Raw genomic sequence first — 20087 nt, 5'->3', positions numbered from 1 at the left:
ATTTTAGAGCCTACTGAGATTTGCCCCAGTGTACTGAGATTTGCGCTGGAAGAGTGAAAAATCCTCATGTCTCCCTACCACCTTTTCCTGCAAAGCTGCTAGCCTCATGGTAAGGCAGAAGGAGTGGGGGGTGGGCAAGGCAGGGAGAAAAAGGGTGCAGACAGAGAAAGAAAGAGGAAGCAATGATCTGTGGATACAGGGGAATTGTACACTTTCACTCTGCAGTGTGGGCATAAAATGCAGAAAAATCTCAGGACAACTCTTAATTTTAAGACCAAAATCCAATGGAAAGATTCTACCAGCACCTACCTAAAATACTTCCCAGGAGGCTACAACACGACAGGAGGGAGAAATAAGGCTGCAGAACACAGCAAGGTTCTCAGACATAAGGTTAAGCATTGTTTAGTTTAGCCCATCATCAAAATGCGGACTTTACAAGCAGCTGTATTTCTTTGGCAGACTAGAATGCCTCTATAAAATCTTGCTATAAAAAAACCAGCCCTCCTGTTGGTTGTCTCTTACAAGTTCTTTACAGATTTATTTCTCAGCACAGATATAAATCATTGTCACATATAGTATACTGTACCTGCTTTTCAAAGACTGCCAAATTACAATATCAGGCTAAATGCTGGATCATATAACTACCCTCAGGGCTCAAATCATAAAGGAATATTTCCCTTCAATAACATTATGCTAGCACTCATTCATGTTCATGGTCGCTCTTGCATTTGTGTTCTAGATGGGCTCACACTGCAAACAGGCCTTTTGCAACATCAGGTCAGGCAACCACTGCAGACACTACTAAGGGACAGAGACTGGGTAACTACTACAATTTAGAGAAAGTTCCTGAGTAGAAAGTCTATTCCTTTGGGCTATGTATCACCCTAACATGCTTCTGGCCTGTTTGGAGTAAGAGAAGAACTTGCTCAACCTATCTGCAAGTGGTCATACAGATACATGCACAGTCATATGGGCCTACTGACCCATCAGAAGAATCAGTACCTGATTATTGTCCAGCAACAAGACAACTAGCAGCAAACACCAGCCACTCCTACACTGGGCACAATCCACAAACAGTAACAGGGAGTGGACCTCCACTGCAATCAACTGCACTGTTTCCGTACATGACAGAACTGAATCACGTGTAAGACCAGCCATGCTGTAACCCTGCTACAAATTCTGGGAGACTCTGCATACCTTTTCCTCTCCCACATCCAAGGCAGTGCAGGGGATACCTCTAGTAATGGAAAAATCTGTGTAATGCAATTATCTCTGAACTGCAGTGCACAAGCATTCAAATTAATTCAGGCTGGGCCTAACAGAGCCGGCACTAAGCCAGAGCTGATAAACCTGCCAGAGCCAATTTGAGTCCTGCAAAGATTGTTGGGAGCCTGCACTGCGCTTTCTCATGCTTCATATTTCAGGGGGGTTATTTGCTTGAGTGCAGTGCTCAGCTTGAGCTGGCTCCATATGTTCACATGATGCTGCACTCAGCTAATGAGGCCCTTCTGAAACCTAAAGTACTGGGGAGCAGGCAGAGACACCCAGTCAGCTCTGAAGGCATCAGCATGGATGCAGCACTGCTCAGCCAGATTCCAGGTGTCCTGGACCTGATCCTGCATCTCTCTCTACAAAGCTCCCACTTCAAGGATTGTAATGCTCTGAAACCCATGCAGGCCTGGGAAGCAGGATAGCCACATTTGCATGGCACTGAGTCCGAACAAGTCACAAGTCAGCTATGCCAAGCAGAGCTGGCTCAGCACCCATGGCTCAGTAAATACCAAACCTGCATAAACCACTGAAGAACAGAAAGGCCACAGCAAAGTGAGTGGTGATTTTAACAAGGGATGAGAAGCAATCATCCTAGACTCTGCCCTTGGCATCACTACAGTTTCACTATGTGATCTTGGGCCAAACTCTAACAAAGGTACCCTCTGTATGTTTTCATCATCTGTCAAATGAAGATAGTCTTCATCTATCCTCTAGGGCTTGGTAAGGCTCATTTAATATTCACAGGCATTCAGATCTTCAAATAAAATGCACCAAGTGCAAGGTGTTCTCACATGTTCTTGCAAAGCCAGGTTTAAAAACATTTTTTTCTAGCCAAGAAAAACACTGAAAACGTGAGATGATTTTCACAAATGTCAGATTTCAGAGGCCAATTCACAAATTCCAAGGAATGAGGAAAATATTTACTCATACTGGTAAGATGCATCTGACAGAAGAAGCTATACTGTTGAAAAATGTTATAAGAAGGAAAGCTTCTAACAGAAACACAGCAAGAGATGCTAGTAGGTATCCTTTCAGAAATGGGAAAGAACAAAGCAAATCATCTGCTGAGATGCTCAGATCTGATGCCACAAAAAGGCAAGAAATTCCAAGAGGCCTATAAAATGTTCAGACAAAAAGGTGAACTCTAGAATTAATAACAGAATGGTAAACAGGAAGATTAATGGCACCAGAGAAAATGCAGATGGTGAAGCCCAGCCTGCAGGCTCAGCAAGACTCTGAATAGGGAGGGGGGAAAAGGCAAGGTGTAAACAAGGTGACCTTCAAAGCCACTGGAATGGCCACCCAAAGGCCGGCCAGAGGGCATCCTGAGACACAAATGTGCCATTTGGGCTGTCTTACAACAACATGAACAAGATTTATCTTTTTCAAAATTTGCAGGGAGGTGAAATGGGTAGCAGCAGCAAATATGACTGTTCATTCTAAAGCTGCAGAATTAAATACATAGACTGGAAAATGATGCTATCTATTTTGTAAAGAAAACATGAAAGAAAGACTCTCCGAGATCTGCATATCCCCACTCAGGAAGGTGTCATATCCACCTTGTAAAACCTGCACAAGCAGGGTGTGGGGGAGGAGAGAGACTGTTTTTAACAAAACAAATGTTTCCTTGAGGGTTTATGCTTTAGGTTTAGGAGGAAGACACAAAACCTCAGCACAAACCACAAAGCAGTCCTTTAAACCCATGAAGGCATAAATTTTGCCCATCTTGGCATAAGCCAATTCACTCCAGATGGCACATTTGGGTTGAAGGCAGGTAAAGACTCCTCAGACGCATCTCTGTGTACAATACCTGCTTTTACAGAGTTCCCTTGCTTTGTCTCAGTGCTCAGTTGGGCCTTCAAACTCCTAATAAGCTTCATTACATGGCCCTGTGAATGCCTGGGAGATCTGAATTCTTGTCTACAGGAAAAAGTGGGGGAGAGAAATTTCCTACCACAGTTCTGCTGGGGAGCCTGACTCTTTTAGACCTGATGTTTAGATCACTGAGGTCAGCCAGGAAAATTAAAAAGTAAATGTAATCACACATTTATTAAATACGCCAATCAAACACCACACTGGGCAGTGCTACCGGGCTTAAATTCAACAACACTATCTCTAAATCAGTCTTCTAGAAAATAAGCCGAATATGTTCCAGTACAACATCCAGAGGCTTTTTAGGGGAAAACAGAATAAGCAATCACATTACAACTCACCCTGGAAAACAGTAGACCCTAACTGTGGGAGTCCAGCACAGGTAGTGAATTCACAAACCTCTTTTCCTTCCAGCCTGACTCAACTACACCCAATCAGAGGATTTCAGGCAAAAGTGGCCCAGCTCATTCAGTGTGCTGAGTTTATAATGTCTGAACATTGTTGATTCTGATGGACTGCATACCAACTGCAAGGAGATACTGGCATGATCTCCAGTCACAGTATGGACCGTGGTTGCTGGATGACCTCGGGTAGTTTGTGCAAAGCCTGTGTGGTCCCAGGGCTGTTGTATCAAGCAGGCTTGATTCAGGTGAGCTTGTGTTTTTCTCATGAGAGCTGCCATCACAGCTCTGGACATCAGTACATACCTCCCTCCAGATGGCCTCATTATTTGGCTCTACTTACTGCTTCTACAGCAGAACAGGAATGAAGAGATGAAGTACACACCCGAAAACACTACAGGGGCATTGAGGAAGGAATCAAGGAAGAACAGGGTAGAAAAATAGCAAGATGGAGGCAAGGTATTATATTCCTTCTCCTTGCCTACTGCAGCTAAACTGTGGCAGTCTTGTTTTGAAAACTGCCACGGAAAAGCAAAAAATGTGGAAGCTCTGGGCCTTGAATTATGCCCTTTCAATATCTCTCTTCTTTCTCCTCTCTGCAAACAGAGAAACACTGTAAATCCTACATCCTAAAAATGTATATTCTGGGCCTTCTCCTCACCTTACAAAATACAGTTAAAAATAGATGATAATGGGGGAGAGGGAGAGCTAGCCATGCAAGGGGGAAAGTAAGTGAAATAGAGAATATTTGCTCTTCTTTCCTTTCTCCCTGCTCAGCTTTCATTTTCCATTGTTCATCAAAAGTGGAGCCAAACTAAGCCAAAGGAGCTGCCGTGCTGGGCTACAAGATTGATGGCTGCAGGCAGACTCCACAGTGAAGAGACGGATGACTGGTCATTTCCCCCGATGCACGGAGAAACCTCCATCCTTGCAGCCATACTGAGCCCATTTGTGCTCCTTCTAAAAAGAGAGATAAACACAGGCAGCCGGAGGCACCTGAGTGTCCTTCTTCCTCAGAAGGACACAGTTCTACTCCTCTGGGTTGCTGGAGAAGGTCGCTCTGTCCAGCCCTGAACATCTGGCTGTGGGATTTGCTAACTCTCTCCCTCCCCCGGCAATCATCCATCTATTAGAACACAGTGCAGGTCGGAAGAAAACGGTGAAGAGAATAGTGTGACAACCTCATCAATCTACAGCTACATGCTCAGCTATTTAGTTTCCTTTACACTATTCCTAAACCGGAGGGGGAGGAATTGCTACTGGTATGAAAGAGCGAATTGTGGAAATGGCAATGTGGAAGCGAGTAAGTCCTTATGACTATTAAAATGTTGTGCATGTACTAAAGCAGTAGGGAACTAATTAAGATTCAGGATTGAAAGGCAAAACAAAAAAGTTGGATGCACTCTGGTTCCATCTGTAGCACTTGCTGAGAGTTCAGATGTATTAGGAGCATCATCTTTAGCAGAGAGAGGTTAATATTTTCATTTTGCCCATCCAGATATTAAAAAAAAGCTCCCTGGAAGTATATTCTGTAAGTATATTTATAGTGCCATCCCTGGTATAGCAGCTTCAGAGGCACAAAGCACTTAATCCCAACTCCTTTCTATTTAGTTAATAGTGTCTTTGTTTGCTGATACTGTCCTGGTCTATAGCATTGCTCACAGATACAGACTCTGTGCTTCCAGTTCTCCTGCCATGCTGCTACCTCACTTAGGCAATGAGCATTACATGGCAGATGCACCCGTAGCATCATTTACAAATGCAGCATTACTCCAGAAATTCCTACAGCTATGAACTTGACTTTGTCAGAATAGCACATATCTGTAACTGTGTCATTCACAGACATTGCATCAAGGAAATCAAAAGAAGATACAAGCATTCAGCATCTCTTCAGAAGACTAAGAAATGAACCACGTGCATAAAGTGCTTAAATGCAGTTTTAGCACTCTAACTGCATGATCGAAACTTTGAAACTTTGGCTTTTATTCCCATCATGCAACATTATTTATTTTAGGCCAACAACAAAAGGATTTTCTCTACAGCTTTGTAGGACATGCACAGGATATTAATCATAACCATAGGTGTTTCTAAGGCATCTGCCCGTACATCCTGGGGCAATTACATACATTCAGAAGTACATCATTTCCATCAGAAAGAACAAAGTTTTCGTCTTTTCTCCCACATTAAGGACCAGCGCTTTAGCTGATGGAAATTGCTGCTCTCTATAGTCTTCAATAGAGCAATATCCACATAAAACAACAGAGGACCTGAACCTGAGTTATTTTGTTTAAGGGGAATCATGCTCTAAGTGCATCCTAATTGAGATCCCTGGTCTGGAAGAGAAAAATGACGTACACATATTCCATTCTTCATTCCCCTCCAAATGCACATTGCAGCAGCCCTCCTTCCCCCAAGGCGTTTATTGTTGGGATTGGACTCCAAGGCAAACACCAGTGGTGTCTGAATACTGAAGCATAAAATACCTGTATTTTATCAGGCAATCAAATTCAAAATGCAGGGAATATTGAAATGAATTGTAATCCAGTAAAAACATACTTAATATCTGTCAGGTGTAAGATGACTACGAGGCTGTAAAATGTTTACCCTAGAGAATGGGAATGACAGATTGAAAACATCCACCAAGGAAGGTGGTGGGAGGTGCAGGGATGTGGGAGAGGAAGCCATCACGTTGTTCATTCTACTCTCAGCAAATCTGTAAAGCTTGGCTTGTAACATTTCAAACTGGACTTAATATTAACATTTATTGCTCATTTCTTTGTATTATGCACTGGAAAAATATCACCTGCTATAAATGTTATAATATTTCAGACTACAAAACAATTTCATTTGCCAGCTACCAGGAGAACAATAAAATTGAATATAAGTAAAAGATCATATTTTGAACGCAATGACATTCCACAATCTCTTTGCTATTTTTTGTCAATATTTTCTTATATAAAAGAGTGTGCAGGGTATATTACATAGTTGATCTAGTAACCCTGTGATTTTACTGGGCTCTATCTTGCAGGATGCTGAGTACCAAACCTGCAAGGCTGGTCCAACCAAGTACTTTACACATAGATTTAATTTGAAGAATGTGACTAGTCCCATTAATTTCAAAAAGATCACTGATATTCTTAAAGTCAAAGCTCAGGTGCTTTCCTTGTCTGGGACTAGACAGCTTGGCATCTTAGAAGACTAAGTCCTGGGAACTTGATCCTATAAACCCTTGTTCACATGATTACCAATAAACTCCAAGAATTACTCACGTGAACATACAAAATAGATGCAGTGCATTAGATAAAAGATGACACATTACCTAGGACCTTGTGTCTAATCCTTGCATCTAAACTATTCTTGTGCTCCACAAGAATCCTTTTGCCAACACAGGTTATTTGACTTAAGGAATTGGTACTGGCTATACTAGAAGGGCCAGGAGGCTCACCAGCAAAGCTGTTCAGGTTCAGCTCTAGTTGAAGACTTCTAAAGGGCAGATTATGCTTCCCAGCTGCTCCTCTCCTTTGCTGCAGAGCAGATTTGGGCCTTGGGGAAAACAAAATCGTCATGTTCAAGTAGTTCCCCGCATATCATCCCCTGGCACTTCCCCAGGGGTTTTCCCATACCTCTCCCTCCTGACAGGCCTTGAGGGAATTGCTTTGACAACCCACCCCTAGCACCCTCAAGGCCTATTCGGGGAGCACTGAAATAGTTTTTCAAAACACCTTTTTTTTCTAAGGAGAGAATCCCATACCTCATCTTACTCCTCTAAGATTAAAACCTGTTTATTTCAGAAATAAATAATCCTGATGGTTACTTACAGACAGTGATATTAACTTTACAGTAAAGGGATAAATCCCACAGCATTTTACCTCTCCTATAGTAATATGTCTCCTACAGACATTGCATTCACAGCCAGACCTTGGCAGCTTAAGAGGCATGTGCTGAAGAACCTTCCCAAAGAGGCTTCCTAGCAGCCTACCATCTCCCCCAGTCAGATGTAGGCCAGAAACACAGTCACCAAGAGTAGTGAAAGAGCAAAACAATGTACTGGAAAAAACAGAAAGAATGGTAGGACCACAGGCAAGCCCCTACTTAAGCAGCCGCAGGTACTTCAAGGCAATGCCATCCCAGTTGCCTTAGGCCTCCAAGCTTTCCTCACATCTTACAGAACCAAGCACCAAGTGATGGCCCACAGTCACACTGTAGAAGCCCTGATGAGTTCATCAGCACAACTCATTCCTTCAATTTAATGATAATGATCCAGTTGCCCCAAATCATTCTTCAAAATGGGCTGGCTCCAAAGTCACCATAACCTCATAAACCATAAAGTCCCATATTTTTCACAAATATATTAAATACAGTTGAGACTACATCGCACTGGAAGATTCACCGTTACATGGCTGCATTGCTTCTGCAATTATAACAGCCTTGCATGTGTGGGTCACTGTATATTCTCATTCTCTAGAACAAGACCTGGAGAACTCAGAAAAGTAAAGATGTAACACTTTCCAAAATTGCCTTATCCTGTGTAGTTGCTACTTCTGTGTTAGCCTGATCGCTAGAGCCAGCAGGGTCTGACTTCAATGGGCTTTTGATCAAATCCCAGAGAGGTTCCAAAACCCAGTGGCTTCTTCAAGCAGCTTTCTCCTAATTATGTAAGCTGGCTCAGCCACACAAAGACCAGGAGTAATCCCAAGCAATTCATGTGAGCAATCTTAGCTAACCAACACAGCTCTTATGTTAAAATTGTGCATTTAAAATACTTGTAGTGACCTGTTCCAGATCAACCCACAAATGAAAGAGAAACTATTTACACAAAGTTAGTCCTGTAAATTCTAGTAGCATGACTGTGGAGTCTAGCAGCAGAAAAATTGTTTTTGTTTTCTTGACTAGATTATTCATAGAATATTATTATTTGCTCATTCTAGAAATGAATGTGTTGGATTTCCATACCTGCAAGATCATGAAATACCATTTTGGCAAAATACACATTCACTCACATCCTTGAACCTACTGGGCTGAATTAGAATGCTAAGAATTTGCAGTTTATCACATGTAACGATACCCAGCAAGGACAGTCCATGATTTAAAGGAGCAGTTTCCACAGCCTAGTCAGCCATGGTAGTTACGCAGAGAAAGTTAAAGAAGACCAGTTAATCAGTGGTGAAAATGAAGCAAAAAGAGATGCACAGTGCAAAACTTGAGCCATCTTTCTAATGTTTACACTGCTGTACCAGCCTTATGAAATCTGACTCACCCATTCACCTATGGCAAGTCTCTTTTTTAGTATAAATGGGTGTGTAACAAGTTACTTGTTTTTCATCACATCATGGTACACATAAGCAGGTTTTGTGCCAGAGTTGGTAGACTTTCACAACAGTTTTGCAAGGCTACATGCTGATGGCCAAAACGTTTAATACTGGCATTTGAAAGGCTTGGCAAGTGGCATACTTTATTCATACACTCCTTTTTATTTAAGATCTCCCCTACCCCTCCCAAGATCTATGCAAACATTTACTAAGTAACTCTTAGGCACTTCTCTGAGATAGACAAGTTAGATAAATGTTTTAGCACCTCCATTTTACAGACTGAGAAGTTGAGAGAAAAAGTGATTTTCCATTGTCCTTGCAGCTGTGTAGTCCTATAAGGGGTACAAGTGATTCAAGTACATGATAGTGTGCCAGAACACTAAATGCAGAGGCTGGCACTTTTCATGCAGACTGGCAATGGGACAAAGACATTTCACTGCAGGACTTCTACATTCGGATTCAGTGTCAGTGAATGCACGTACAAAGGGACAGGTTCTCTGGTTTCCTTAGTGCCATGTAAGAAAAGGAAAGCAAACTTTATCTGGCCAGAGATTCAGAGTGGCAAAGTTCCCCATTGCAGGAGGAATTTAAGGGTGGTGGGTGGGATGGAATGGAGTCTGGCTATATACCGCTGCAAGAGGAAGGAGCAGATTCACAAGGCAGTCCCACACTGATGTATTTTCTTTTGCTGACAGAAAGTCACTGCTTCTAACTTGAGTCATGGCTGGACGTGTAAAGGCCATAGAGCAGTATCTCTTTCCTGTGGTGCCATGTCCTGCTGTGTGCAATCTGAAGACAAGATTAGTGGAGAATTGAAGCCTACTGTTTTTATTCAATGGCACTGATGGACTCAACAGTAAGCTGCAGGCTTATTTGATGAATGAACACCTACTTTAAACACCTACTCAAGTTTAGGCCAATACTTAGGTACTTTGGTGGGTAAGAAGCATGAAAATAGGCCCAAGCAGAAATCAGTATTTACTTGGGTTTAAATAAAAGCTAGCGCTGGTAAAAAAAAATGAAACTTCCGTCCATTCTTATGAAAGGTTTCCAGTTTGCTAAAAAAATATTAGGAAAAAAAAGTTGCAGTGTTTAGGGATTCCTAAAGTCACGATAAATGTTCCCTTTTTCTTACCGATTGAAAGCACTAACTAAAACAAAAACAAAAGCAAAACAAGAAAAGCTTCTAGTATCCCTGCTCCCAGATTTGCATTCACACTGTAAAGCTGCTTTTTGTTCCAAAGTGATACAGAAATGTAACATATGTGTAGAAGATAGACTAATCTCAGACTTCAGCAGGGCCACTGGACAGATACTGTGCACTGTAACACATCAAATGAGAACTAAAGCTCATCCACTCCTCCCCTCACAAAAAGTAAAATATTTTTTGTTTTCTTCTCCATGAGGTGCCAAAAAAGAAAGATTGACAGGAGTGAGTGAAAATGAGATCCGCTCTGTTTCAATCAGAAACTACGGATCCATGTGGGAACTGTTCAGTAAAATTCCTTAACATGGGTTTTGCAGCTTCTTCAGATATGAAACTCATCGTCGTCCACCCTCTATGAGCCTGAGTTGTTTGATATTTGACCTACTATTTGCCTCCCGTTTGACCTAAATACAGTATAGAATAGTTGCTTTGGCATAACTGACCAAAATCAAATCCTGTTTCTGAGGAACGTTATTTTAAAAATAGGCTATTCCTGCCACAAAAAAACAATCTACTAAAAAGTTAATTCATGCAGCAGGCTCAAGCCCTCTCTTACCTTAGCTTCACACCCATATAGTTCCATTCATTTCTGCAAAGGCAATTCCTCACTTACTTCAGTTAATGTGAAGCAGAGTCAGGCCCTGCCCTTACAAAAACCACACTATTCACTGCTCCCTCTGCTGGCCTTGCAGCAGCACCTATTTGTGCAGGTGCCTGAATAAAAAAGCAAACATACACAGAGCCCATTTCCAATCCTATCACAGCTAAACACCTGGCAGGTGGAATCAGGGATTATTAAGTGAAAAGGGGAGGGAAAAAAAACTAATATCCATGATATTTTGAAGCAATGGAGAATATATTATAAAAGATGAGGAGGAATTTTTTAAAAGCTGAAGTACTTAAAAATGCAGAAGCACCTGAATAATAAGCAGATTATCAAAACCTTTTTAATTTCAAGATTTTGGAGGGAACACAGCATATGACACAGAAGGTGTTAACAGGCCATGAAAGTCCAACTTTTGGGGGGATCTAGACCAAGTCATCAGAAAACAAAAGTCTCCTATCTGCCAGCTGTCAAGTCATATCTGCCCCCAAATTAAGGTTTCATCAAAGCAATTGTTTATAAAATCCATGGACGGTTAAAAAAACTAAAATCAGCTCTACACGAAAGTAACTTTGGTAAAATCACAACTGCAGAAATCTATCATAAGTCTGAAGAATTGTTATATTGATATTATAACCCCCATTTGGGAACATCTTACCCAATTCATCTAAATTTTACAGAAGTACTCTTATTTGGCACCAGAATTGTCCTGCCAATTTTGATCCTAATATAATCATGTTAGCGGATTTTAGAGGGGGGCCACAGCTAGGGTTTATAATACAGCAGGAACCTAGTTCTGCCTTTAATTACAGAAAGGTTTCCATACATTTTGAAAAGTAGCAAAACTTCTTATTAATAAAAAAATTCACCTTTCCCTCCAGTGTTCATAATGAAACACTGCTGCCTTGTAGTGCTGCGTAAGAACTAAAGTGTGATTGTATAGAAAATGATTGGAATCAAAAGTGAAACTAGTCAATATCAGTTGGCCTGTGAAAAATGCTAAAAGGAAATTCTTATGAAATTAGTGTTTTGAATTATTTTTAGGCTCGAATACCTTTGAGTGACACTAGACATGTCAATGAGGGAAAGAAAAAAGAAGATGGAACTTAGGAGAACTGAGTTTTTTCTGTGTTCAGCTCTACCACATACCCCCTGTTGGACTTCCGTGCAAGTAATTTATTATCATTGTGGCTCATTTGTCCATTTTGTAATAAAAATACTTCCTTTGTATATTTTGTATGTTTGGATTGTAAGATCTCCTATGGTCTCATGCAAAAAACCTGTACAACATCCCCAGAATGGTGGTGTAACATGTTGCTTGAATGTCTAGATGCTATCATACAGTAAGTGATGCTGATGATAATTCTGCCCTTTGCTTTTTAACTTCCTGGTAAAATGTCCCATTTTAAAGAGCGCTGACCTCCACAGATCTGCTGAGCATGGTCCACAAGAGCTGGGGACACTCATCACTTACCAGGAGAAACACATCTTACACAATGAGACATAAGTATCCACAAGGCATATTGAGATGCTTGAAAGAGATAACAGTTTATCCATAAGGACTCCATTCATTCATTCCCAAACACACTCACATGGGTATATCCCATATGTCAGATTTAAAAAAGGTCAGGCATTGCTTAAGTGGCATCTAAAAATCTGGTAGCAGTACTTGCTTTGAAGGAATCCATCCAAGTTCATCACGGCAACTAAAAAATACTTTTTGGCTACTTTTACCTCTTCAACAGCTGGTAAAAGAAAACCATTTTCTGTAGTTCACTAGACACTAGACTGCCCAGAGATAAGTAACAAGACATAACTAGCACAATACACCAGCTCGTTCTCACCAGAATAACAGCACACACAAACTGTACCCCACACCCACCAAATGGGTGGGAAGGCTGCCAGCTGTAAGACCTCGCTGTTGGATTTCAGTCCAAAATCAAAGGACAGCAATGAACTGAGACAAGAACTTTCCAATCAGATTCTTTACTCTTACATAGCACATGAAATTCTTTAAAGGTCTGTGTGTGTGTGTATGTATGTATGAATCTATCTATATTTAGCTATCTTGTAGCACTGAGGTAGGACACTACCAATTTAAATTCCACCAGAGGTTTTGGCCATAGGCACCCTATTCGCTCTCATCTACATAGCTGCAAAGCTTGTATAATACCCTGACTGTCAGCAGGGTATACCCACCACTTCCACAATGTTGATATCTGACCCAACACAGAATCATGATGTCACCCAGTACCACAAAACCACTAAACATTTTGGACAAGGAGCAATTAAGACTTCAAGGCACTTTAGGTGTAATCAGGTACATTTCTTCCATTTTTAACCCTCATCTTCCAGCTGCTCAGATATCCTCCCGCTCCTCTGGAATAACAGGCTACCCAGTCCAGCCCAACCCCCTCCCTCACCCATTCCCCTTCCCACACTCACAGACTTCCCATGCACAGGAGCTGCGCTCAGGCCCTTTTACTGGGCAGAAGGAGAAAAGCCAGCTGTAGAGCGATTGTGGAAGCATGCCTTGCTTCCTGTCCTTCCACCCCTCTCCACTGAAGTGCCATGCAAATACCACTCCCCAGTTCTGCAGGGAATTAGGTTTATCCACACTGGGTAGCACAGAACAAGGTACAGAACTAGCCTTACGAATACTATGAAAGTATTAACACCTCATAAATTTGGCATCATGTACCTAGAAAATCACAGTATTATCAACATATCAACATACATGGGTGGTAGCCCATGACTGGGGATTTATTTCAGATCTACACCCCTGTTCATAGGAGTCTTGTTTGCTATACTGTAATGACTCATGTAACAGCCTGAATCCATTACAGTGATGAAAACTTGGCTGCTGTTGAGCCATAATGATTGGTTCTGAGGATATGATATGAATGTACCACTGAAAGACGAAGACCAGCCTATCTGTAATTAAATATCAGGAATACTTTGTGTAATTCATAAGGACCTAGTAATAATATTGACTGTATTTTCACTGAAGCAGTTATCGTAAGTAAGCTTGGGCAATACTGTATTTCTACCACACATCTCTTGAATGGGACAGAGGATGCTTAGAAATTGTATTAACATGAAAATTGCTAGATCCTTGATCAAACAATTTTACTAGGGCAATCCATGCACTTAACTCAGAGTACAATGGCAGAAAACAATGGACATTCAAAGGCTGCATCAGCAACTTCTATTCCAGTGTTCTGATCTTTACAACTTTGGCTGTAGCTATTCTTAAAACAAAACACTTCGCAAATAAGAGCAACAGACCTAGACAATAAAAGCATCCCATTCTGTTAAGAAGTAAGCAGAAACTGACCCAAGAAAAATATTGTAGCGCGTTTGCACTTTACAAAAACAGGAGACTGTGTTGGAACAAGTTTATTTTCTTCATTAGGTTTTGGTATTACTAAACATAAGATTCTCACTCACTGAGCTGGGCCATGTACTTTGCTACCTACAGCTTCAACGTGCCAACACTGCAAATGTAGGTTATAACTATAAATACTATATTATTACTAAATGATTTATTATATTCTTGGACTGTTGCCCTGCTCGCAACTGACCAGCTGCCGACTAGCTATGATTTATCCCCCCAAAAATCCTAGGTCTGTGCATCTCCCGAATCATGCAGAAGTCCCAACTTATCTCTACAATAAGCCACACCAAAAGCCCAGATGCAATCCAAGAAAGTATTCACACCTGCCTGTGCTGATCCCACTGACTGCTAGATGGGAAATTTTTGGAGCTAAGATCCCATTCTGTGTTTGTTACGTTGGCAATCTTACTAGAAGTCCTTCTGAATAATTAATAAAACATAATAAAACTAAGGTTTAGACAGAATTTGATGCTGTAGAATTGCACTGCTTGCATATATTGTAGTACTCATGTATAAGCAGTTCAACAACCTCCTATATAAAAATCAGCTACCCACATATTAACCCAGCACAAGCATGGCAAACTGTGGCTAATTGCTGAGAACGGCTCTAAGCCATGAGCAGGACATTCAAGACCAAGGCATAGTGAAACCACAATTTCTTTAAAGTTTACTTGAGATATCTTTTATTCCTCATCTCTATGCTTCTTTAGAGATCTTAAACTGCCACATCTGTGCTCCACATAGTCACCTCATGTTTAACTAAGGAATAAAGAGGTCAGCATGAGGTAGGCAGAAAATGAGATTCCTAGGTTCAGCATTAGGCTTCACCACAGTAGCCCCTGAAAAATATACAGTACTTCTGCTGCCCGTGTTGCAAATAAAATAAACTATGTTTTTCTTAGAATTGTCAAAAGCTACTTTTAAATGGAGTTCCAATGTTTTCCATGGGTTTTATACTTTTAAACCAGTGAAGGGAAAAATCCCTTTTTTGGCTAGTGAGTCTCGTTTGGATATTCACAGATGGAGAGAAATTATTTTGTGGTGTAACTTATAAGGAAAGTTAATCACTAGATAGAAATTGGTTGGAAAATAGATTTAAATGGCAGAGCAATATAACTTTCCTTATTTGGCTGCCACTGACAATGTAACAGAAGTAGCACTCCTGAGATGCAGAAGAGATGTTTATAGCAGGAAAAACAACAGAGAGATGGACATGCTGAGGTCTCTTTATCTGATAACTTTGTGGTAATTGCCTTTCATGTCCTGTGGCATATAGGATGCACTAATTTGGCATTCAGTGAGTACAGCAGAAAAGCGTAATGCATGCAAAGAAGTGTTAAACTCTACACTACTGTTTTACCTTACTAAATTACCAAGGCACAGCACTGTTTGCATCATTGCAAAATCTCCTGCAGAGATTTCTATAGGGCCACACCTTCCTGCTCCTAGAGCCGAGTCTCATTTCCATCAGTGTAACTTGGCTGATTTCAACAGTTCTCTCTGACTGACTGTGCTACGAGGTCTGGTTCTATTTGCTGACTGAGATTTTGTCCTTGGTTTGAACCCCAACTGAGTGGTTATAGGCATTTCTTCCTCTTGTCCAACTGCCTGTTGACATCTGCTATCTTGAAGACAGGGAGCCTTCAGAAACCTGTTTCTGCCAAAATCAACAAGAATTTTACCTCTGAATTTACTGGGGTTATAAATTGTCTCTTTATCTTCTCTTCCTCCCTCTTCACCAGCCACTGCATGGAAGCAAAATCATCAGTATTCTTGTGCATAGCTCAGTTCCCAGACACCACCTTCTGTCAAACAGGTTTTTTAATATTCTTAATTTACATTTTGGGGTTTTCTTCTGTACTGTTCATACTGGCAGTGTCTCGCCTCTTGAAAAACACATACAGCTGTGAGTGTGTGTGTTCCCTCTTTCTCATAATAGCTGACCCCAAAGACATCAAGCCTTTACTGCTAGCTGCAAGGAAGAATGCACCACACTACACTCTACCTGACACAGCTGCAGCTCCTCTGCATCTGCATTATAGTCACTCATTCAGCATCCAGACTCGTCACTTCCCATAGTTTATGGCGGGGAAAATGTACCAAGGACAAGAATGAAAGAACTGGACTCAGGTACACCTTCCTGAGGACTAAGGTACACATGTCAGCATACACACATATACAAATGTGGCATATCCTCACTAATTATTGTTATGTGCTGTTCAGAATCCAGTAGCACCCTTGGCTGCCAGCCCTGGTACAGAAAATCTCACCAGTACTATTCTGCACATATAGCAGTCTTCCTCGCAAAGAGTAGGCAGGAGATGCCAGAGTGAGATTTTTTTATTACTAACACACCGAGGCAATAATTAGTAATGAATTGATTCTTTACATCCTTATGAATTCATTAGCAGAGGCCAGGATTCACAGAAGGTAAATTCAGCTTCCACTGCATTCAATACAAGTTGTACCTATTTCTATAAGAGGTGAGTTGCGTGCAGAGGTTTTGGTGGTTATCATTACAGCAAATTGAGTAAGATGCAACAGATGCAAAGAGAAATGGATGGAAAGAGGCAAAGGTACAGTCCAAGGTCTAAATGCGAGGTTGCATGTATGCCAGCTGCTCTGCAGCACAGGCAAGAGAGAGACAAACAAATGCCTACCAGGTTTGATTTCCAGCAGCTTCAGCCTGGAATCCTCAGGGGGATGCAAACGCCTCTTTTTGCGCCAGCAACGTGCCGGGTATGTGTACAGCTGACCTGGGGCCAGGCCTGAAGATAAAAGGCAAAAAAGAAATACAATCACATTTCAGTTTGTAAACCAAAAGCACTGTCTCTGGCATCTTTGTTCTTGCCTTCCCAGGATCTCCTTGCTGTAGGGTTCAATCCCGCAAATTGTGAGACAGAACTATGCACTCAAGGCATATAGCACTCCAGAGCCTCATCAGCACCTCAAGGGATCAGGCCTACAGAGAATCTAGGTTTCACTCACATACATCACTCTGTTCACTGAAACCAGAGCTTCACATAAATAATTTGTGATTTCTTCAGGGTAAATAGAATTTCAGGCTCTCCTGGGTCACAGGGGCGATGCCTCCTCCATGGGCAGAGAGGGCCCCTTGGGAGAGAAGAGAGAATGTTCCAACAGGCAAATCATAGGGCCCTGGTGCAGAGAACAGCTCAGGGAATTTGTGTCTCCTGAGCAGCAGGAAGCTAAGGTCCGTTAGGTCTGACTATTTGGACTCTGGATTTTTGCTTAAATTCTTGACTTTTATTTAAAGACATATTCTTCTGTCTCATTATTACCTGCACACACCTTAAAGGAGGGAGGAGATAGAGCAGTAATGTTTATATTACTGCATGCTCTATTGAATCACATTTGGCATCACTGGCCTGTGTCTGAGCTGCTCTGGCTCTCATGACAGACAACCCTTAGCCAGTGTTGAAGCTATACTTTGCTCTCTGTTGTATTCTGAACACAGCAGGGCTTCACGAATGCATCAGTACTAGGGGAAACACCATGCCAAGTGCTACTGAGCATTGTCAGCTCCCCCAGTTGCTCATGACAGACAGAAATAGAAACTCAGCAAGACCCAGAAATTTTGGAAGAATTTCATTCCCTCCCCTACTTCCCCTGCCCTCTCTATCCACCACTTGTGCTTTGGCTCTTCCATCCTTATGCAGTAGCCATTAGAGAGCAGGACTGCCTTTACAGACTCATTGCCCTTAGAAAACAGCTAAGACCACATAATAGATAGGACAGGAGTGGCATTACCATCTCTGAAACAGTACCAACTGTGAATGGCTGGACAGCATCGAGGCAGTCTCAGTAAAGCAGAACAGCTCAAGGGCAGCAGGATGGCCTGAGTTCTCAACCAGCCCTTCTGAAACAGCCAGGAAAGTGTACCAGCCTAGGAACAAGACTGACTCACTGAACCAGATGAGGGTAATGAAAATAAATGATATCCTGTTACTTGGGTGGGTGGGGGGGAGGGAGAGAGAGAGAAACAACAACAAAATTATTCATCTCAAGGGAACAGGCTAATCAAATTCTGCAAGTGAAACCTAAGCTCTTGTTTTGAAATATTTCGGCTGTTGGGAGCACCAGTTCAAACCCCTAGCACGCTCCACTCACTTTCAGGCCCTGGTGCATAAACAGAGCATCCACAACGCGTTGCCTGGGTATGGCTGGGAGAAGGAGTATTCGCAGAGGTCCTGGCAGTTCCAGGGCGCAGAGCAGGACTGGACTGGGACTTCTGACACCCTTGCTGTGTTGCTGCACAGTTTGCTGGGCAATATGCCCACCCCAAAGAAAGATGCATTTCAGAGAGGGACACATCTAGCCTGTGACTGGTTTGGGAATAAAAACCTGTGAATAATCAGAACTTTTAAAGTGCTTGACACACTTCTTCACGGCACTTTGCAAACATTAACCACTGTGAACAATTGCTATTATGATGGGGTAGATTGTGCTTGTCTGGTGTGAGTCATTAAAGAGGTGGAGACAAGGAGCCTCACCCTTTTACAGCAGGTGCTGTGCAAGAACTTGCTCATAACATTGAAACAGGGGGTTGCTAGACCAAAGCAATGAGACAGAGAATCAGCCCTCCTTTGCACAGGCCTCTACAGAAGAGTCCTTTGAACAAAACACAAGCATCACAGCTTTGAACATTTGTCCCTGACAGGGAGAAACAAGGATTCACTGCAGTTTTGGGGGAGTATCTGTTAGTGTTGGTTCAATTATTGAGTATTCTCATACAAATCAGCAGTTCTGGATTCAGTCAGGACAGTGAAACTCAACCACAAAAAGCTGAAAGCCCAATGTGAAACAAAGCAGGTGTCCACAAAAAGAAGGAGGTGGGAAAGCGTCTTCCCTAGAGGGCCTCCAGCCCACGCCAGATGCCAGACAGACTCGTAAGTTCCACAAACCTTCAACATCCACCTCTACATTCCTTGACGAAGGCTCTCTATTCCTATTCACAATACCCTTGCTCATTAATAGGCAGTGTCCAGTGAACTTAACCAATACCATATCTTCTCTTGATCCAAATCCATCAAATACTGTCTTCCGTTCTCAACCCTGACCCCCATCTACCGCTGTGATGGCTCACATAACGCGTGGATCTTTGATCGCTTACATAGATGAGGGGGTAACAAGAAAAGGGCCTGTTCTGAACACTTTGAAACTAGCCCCTCCACAGTGGATCTTGCAGTGCATATGGAAATAATGCATATACAGGTCTTGCTGTCTTCGGTCCTGGCTCAGTTGTCTCTCCCTCTGGTGCCTTATAGGGCAACCAGAGAAGGTTCCAGTCATTTGCTTATAGAGGAAATAGCAGAACCTGCAGTGAGTTATGTTGTTTATCTCATTAGTGTAGGAGAGTCATAACTCAAAGCTTGTGTGAAAGGCTGGGGGAGGAGGGGAGAAGAGGGAGGGAGTTATGTGCAGTATTGTGTGAAATTAACCCTGAACTGTTTATCATGAGATACAGTTTTCTGACTCCTTTAACAAAGAGGACAGCAAGAAACCAGGTTAATATGCTGGGATTCTGACTCTCCTCTCTGTCTTTTAAACTCTCTGTAAGTGAAAAGAGGTCCTGGAGCTTTTCTATTTGCCTTTATACAGTTTTCCAGTTAGGGATGGTAAACAGCAGTGAACACAGCACACAAGCCAAACACCAGAGTGGGTGGCAGAGAATTTTCAGAGCCATTCAGTACGGGCATAAGTGCATTGTGTACAGCCTAAAAACAGCCGTGCTAAAACTACAGAGGGATGCTTTGACCCATCATAATGGTACCACGAAAAATAGATGATGCAAAGAGACCCAAGGGAGCACTAAATGGGCTAATAAAAATCAAGAAAGAGCAGAGCAAATATGGGGGAGGAGGGCTGCTTCATTTTGCACTCATTATTCTAATTCAAAATAACAAAGGAGTCAGATTTGGTCACACAAACAGATGCAAGAGGCTTGATTCACTTAAGATTCTCCATGAAGAATGTTCCACCATTAGTCCCCACTGCAGCCCTG

General features: G+C 42.0%; 1 protein-coding gene across 1 annotated transcript in view; it reads right to left on the bottom strand.

The window, feature by feature from the left end:
• DPF3 (double PHD fingers 3) overlaps positions 1 to 20087 on the bottom strand; it is a 172867-nt gene that overhangs the window by 73214 nt on the left and 79566 nt on the right. Inside the window, exon 4 of the mRNA XM_067295673.1 lies at positions 16723 to 16830. Within this exon, the coding sequence (XP_067151774.1) occupies positions 16723 to 16830 (108 nt within the window). The remainder of the gene's footprint in view (positions 1 to 16722; positions 16831 to 20087) is intronic.

This window comes from Apteryx mantelli, chromosome 4 (genome assembly GCF_036417845.1).
Source record: "Apteryx mantelli isolate bAptMan1 chromosome 4, bAptMan1.hap1, whole genome shotgun sequence".
NCBI lineage: Eukaryota > Metazoa > Chordata > Aves > Apterygiformes > Apterygidae > Apteryx > Apteryx mantelli.
This window is presented reverse-complemented; position numbering and strand designations above follow the sequence as displayed.